This window comes from Trypanosoma theileri, assembly GCF_002087225.1.
Source record: "Trypanosoma theileri isolate Edinburgh chromosome Unknown TM35_Tth_75_V1, whole genome shotgun sequence".
Lineage (NCBI taxonomy): Eukaryota > Euglenozoa > Kinetoplastea > Trypanosomatida > Trypanosomatidae > Trypanosoma > Trypanosoma theileri.
This window is the reverse complement of record NW_021639917.1, coordinates 18,733-22,698: the sequence shown is the minus strand read 5'-3', so window position 1 is coordinate 22,698 and position 3,966 is coordinate 18,733. Positions and strand designations below refer to the sequence as shown.

The window sequence follows — 3,966 nt, the reverse complement described above, 5'->3', positions numbered from 1 at the left end:
CGAGGAGAATGACAACAAAAAAATACGCATGCACAGACTATTTGAGCATAATCTTCTTCAATAACGGGGAAATATTTATCTTTAAAGAAATGAAAACGAGGGCTACTAACTACATCTCTGCCATCTTTTGGGTTCTCAGTCTTTCGATGTATGTTTGTCACCGAGAAAGGAGTGCATGAACTGAAGCCAGAGTGGGTTGGATAAAGAGAGGCATCTCTAAAACAATAGGATTATTTGTTTTTTTTTTTTTTGTTTTTTTTTTTGTAATCCTCTTGACTGAATTATGTTTCTATTTCACACATTTCTTTTTTTTTTTGTTTCCCATCACCATTGAGGTTTAAATAGAAGCAAAAAGGCAAGGAAGGCACATTAATAGACCCCAGACTCTTCATGTCAGAGGAGAGGATACCCGAGACAAAGGCGCACCATCGTTAACGCCGGATCTCAAGAAAAAATAAATAAATAAAAAAAGTATGAACCCCACTTGACCTTTCTCACTGTGTCACTTTTTTTTGGTGGGTGGGGTGGTGACGTTTTCCATCTGGAACCTTGATGGTTAATTGTTTTTTTTTGCTTTTATTACTTCTTTCTAGGGTCCTGAGACAAGGCATTTCTGCCGAACCCGCAAAGGTAAAGCAAGAAAAGATAGAAGTTTCCTCGGGTTTAGCGAGAAGATGTCGCACCCGTCCGAGTTTTTTTTTTTTTCGTTTCCTACCACAAGAGAAAAAGTGGTATCAAAGAAAGCCGTCGGATGAATCCGAAACAAAGCAAATAGAAGGCAAAAAAAAGGGGGAATTAAAAAAGCACAACAGGTCAGTCAAGTGCAATAAATTCTCCTTTTTTTTAAGGCATTAGAAAAATACGGTGAACCCATTTGAAGAAAGTCACCCCACACCCAAGGGTCAAAACAATCCACAAGAAAAAAAAGACACCTGTCGGGAGCGCGGCCTTTGGTCGACTCCTTCTTTTCCCCTTCATTCCGAACTGGAAGACCTGCGATTGTGGGCCCTCCTCCGGTTGGAGTGGAAACAAACCTTTTGGGTGACTGTTTCTGCCATTTTTTGTCCCTCTCATTTTATAAAGATTTCTTTCAATCCCAGCAGTCACGTCCTGCGCACTCCCTTCTTTATTTGTTTGTGATTTGTGTTGTTTTTTTTTTCAAAAGGAATCTCTGAAACCATCCGTTGGTTTTATTCTGTGTTTGTTTTGTTTTTCTCATTTTTTCTTCCGATTTCCCCGCTTGCAGTCCGCCGGTTTCCCCACTAGACTTGTGGAACGCCGTCTTTTTTTGTTTTTTTTTCTTTTTTTGTTTTTTCCGCTGCCGTTCTCCGTCTTTCCTCTCTCACTCTTTGTGCGCCGGTGGCCCGTGGGAACCCTCATTGCCAAAACAAACGGGGTATTAAAAAAGAAAAGAAAAAAAAAAAGACACCCCACCGCCATTGACACAACCACCGACCACCCACCCAGGTTTGAACAGCACGACGCATTTTTTTTTTCCGTTTTGTTTAACTTATTTTTTTTTTTTTATTATTCCCACGATTTGCTTTCTAAAGAAAGAAAAAAAAGAAAGTAGAGGGCATCCGCCCGTAGAATTCTAGATAAGGGATGGCGTCCGGGCTCGGGGAAAGCTGGGCGTCGGTCCGAAGGGGACATTTCAGGGACCGGAAAAGGGGAAGGCCAGATCCAACCCCGGCAAGAGAAAGCAACACCAGGAGAGACACAGGGATGACCGGGGGAGCCTCTTGGGGTGGATTCCTTGGTTCCCCTGGTGCCTTTTACCCTGGTGCTCCTCTTTCCTGGGGCCCACAACCCGCAATAATTGAAAAAAGTGGTCCCGTTTTAGTCGGGGAATTGGCGTATCAAGATTTCCAGTCGGAAATTAAAACGACCCCAACGCCAGCAAACACCCATCAAACACAACAACAAAACCCTATACGAGAGATAAATGAAAAGAAGGAAGACGGTGAAAAAATAACAACAGCAAATCCGAAACCGCAAGAAATGACTGCCGAGAAAAATGGAAATAGCCATGCAGCGGTACAAGAACTCTTGCGACGTATTATCGCTTTAGAATTTTCCGGAAGGTGCACGCAAAGGTCCATGACAATAGTTCAAACTATTTGTGATACCCTTTGTGTGGACCCAATTGGGGTTATTAAAGTTATGGAAGTATTGGATGAATGTTTTTTAAAAGCTGTAAAAATGAAACAACAAGAACAATTACTAAATTATTGGTACATTGTAGATGCTGTGATGAAACTCTTCCGTGACCGACCTCCAATGTTAAACGCCATTATGGTTACTTTACCTCATCTTCTTCTCCAGTATGTGCCATGGAAGAATGGCAAACTTGAAGAAGAACCATGGATTCAAAGAGAAAAAGACGAAGCACGTTACGAACAACTTTTCCAAACGTGGGAACACACTGTATCAAGAGATCTTTTAGATGAAATATGGGATATGTGGAGGAATGGACTCACAGAAACAGAAGCAAAAAAAAATACCATAGCTTAAGAATAAATGTAGAAGTTGAAAAGATTTTTAAATACAAACGAAAGTGCCTTTTTGTGGCACTACAAATGGGAAAACAATTTCTTTCATGCGAGAACCGTTCGCAACACTTTTAAACAAAAAACCCTCTCCAATATCCCCAGGGTGAAAAAGAAGGAAGAAAACGCACCAAACGCGTCTCTTGCCCACAAATTTCTTATTCCTTTTTTTGGTCAATTTGTTTTTTTAATCCAACAAAAGAAAGGAAAGAAAAAATAGCACAAAAAAAAGAAACAAAACAAAAAAAAAAATCCTGCAGAGCCGACGTTTTCTTTTTTCCTCTCTTCCCGTTTTACTCGAGACGTGGGCCGAGACCCCCGCCCCCCACCTGGGCCAGCCCACCCCATGGGAGGCAGAGGCCCACAGCCAGAGCGCAACGCGCGGTGCCGCAAACAAAAACGCAACCACCACCAGCACATGTAAAAAACACGAATCACAACGGCAAAAACCAGATGGCGCGCCTGGCACCCCCAAAAAAATACAGGGGTGGGGGCCCAACCCCGCCACACGGACAAGTCCGAGACGGCCCGGGACACCGCCTAACCCCACCAAGGCGGAGCAGCACAACGACACAGAGGCTACGAACGACCAAAATAAGAATAAAAACCAACAGAACACCAAAATATCAGGGGCGCAACTATTGTAGAGGCCGCCTGCTTCGACCAGAAAACTGCCGCCCCACCCCGGCGCCACCAGCCGGCCAAAGTTGTGAGCCGGCCAAAGTTGTGACAGACGGCGGCGGCGACGCCACCAGGCCGGCACAACCCAAAACACCGGAACAACCCAACAACACCCACAAGGGTTGGCTTGCGTGCGAAAATGTGCCCCAATACCACCGTAACGAGGCCCAGTAGAGCACGGGGGCGGGAAACGCACGGCACTCGCAAAACTGAAAATTCACCCCTGGAGGTGGGGCTGGGAAGGGCACCCCCGGGAGCATAATACGTTCTATTGCGGGTGTGTCGGGTACGACCATACTTGGCCGAATGCACCATATCCCGTCCGATTTGTGAAGTTAAGCGGCCACAGGCCTCGTTAGCACGGCGATCAGTGGTGGGGCGCTGGAACCCGGGGCGCCGTACCCTCCTCAACTTTTTTTTTTGCCAACATCATGGGGCAGGTGGCGTGGACCTCTGAAGTGAATCACGGCGCGCCTTTGGCAATGGGGGCTGTCCAATCGCGGCGCACAGCTTACGCACTTCCATCCCTTCAGGGGAGCCAAACATACTTCACGCATTGTTGTGGTGGGGCAGGCGGTGGGGTGCCAACAAACCAAAATACTTATGAGGCAAAATGTTGTTTTTGTGCTTATTTTTCCTTTTCTGCATTTCCCATGGATTTCCTTTTCACACCACACATGGCAGTAGCGGAACGCCTTATCATCACCATAGCGGAATTTGCCTTTATCATGGGGGT

General features: G+C 45.5%; 1 protein-coding gene across 1 annotated transcript; it reads left to right on the top strand.

Annotated features, from left to right (window-relative positions):
• Positions 1-1,605: 1,605 nt before the first annotated feature.
• On the top strand, positions 1,606-2,514 carry TM35_000751050 (uncharacterized protein; the record flags this gene model as incomplete). Its single annotated transcript, XM_029031293.1, has 1 exon — positions 1,606-2,514. One exon carries the CDS (start codon positions 1,606-1,608, stop codon positions 2,512-2,514), a length of 909 nt encoding a protein of 302 aa, XP_028877404.1.
• Positions 2,515-3,966: the final 1,452 nt, after the last annotated feature.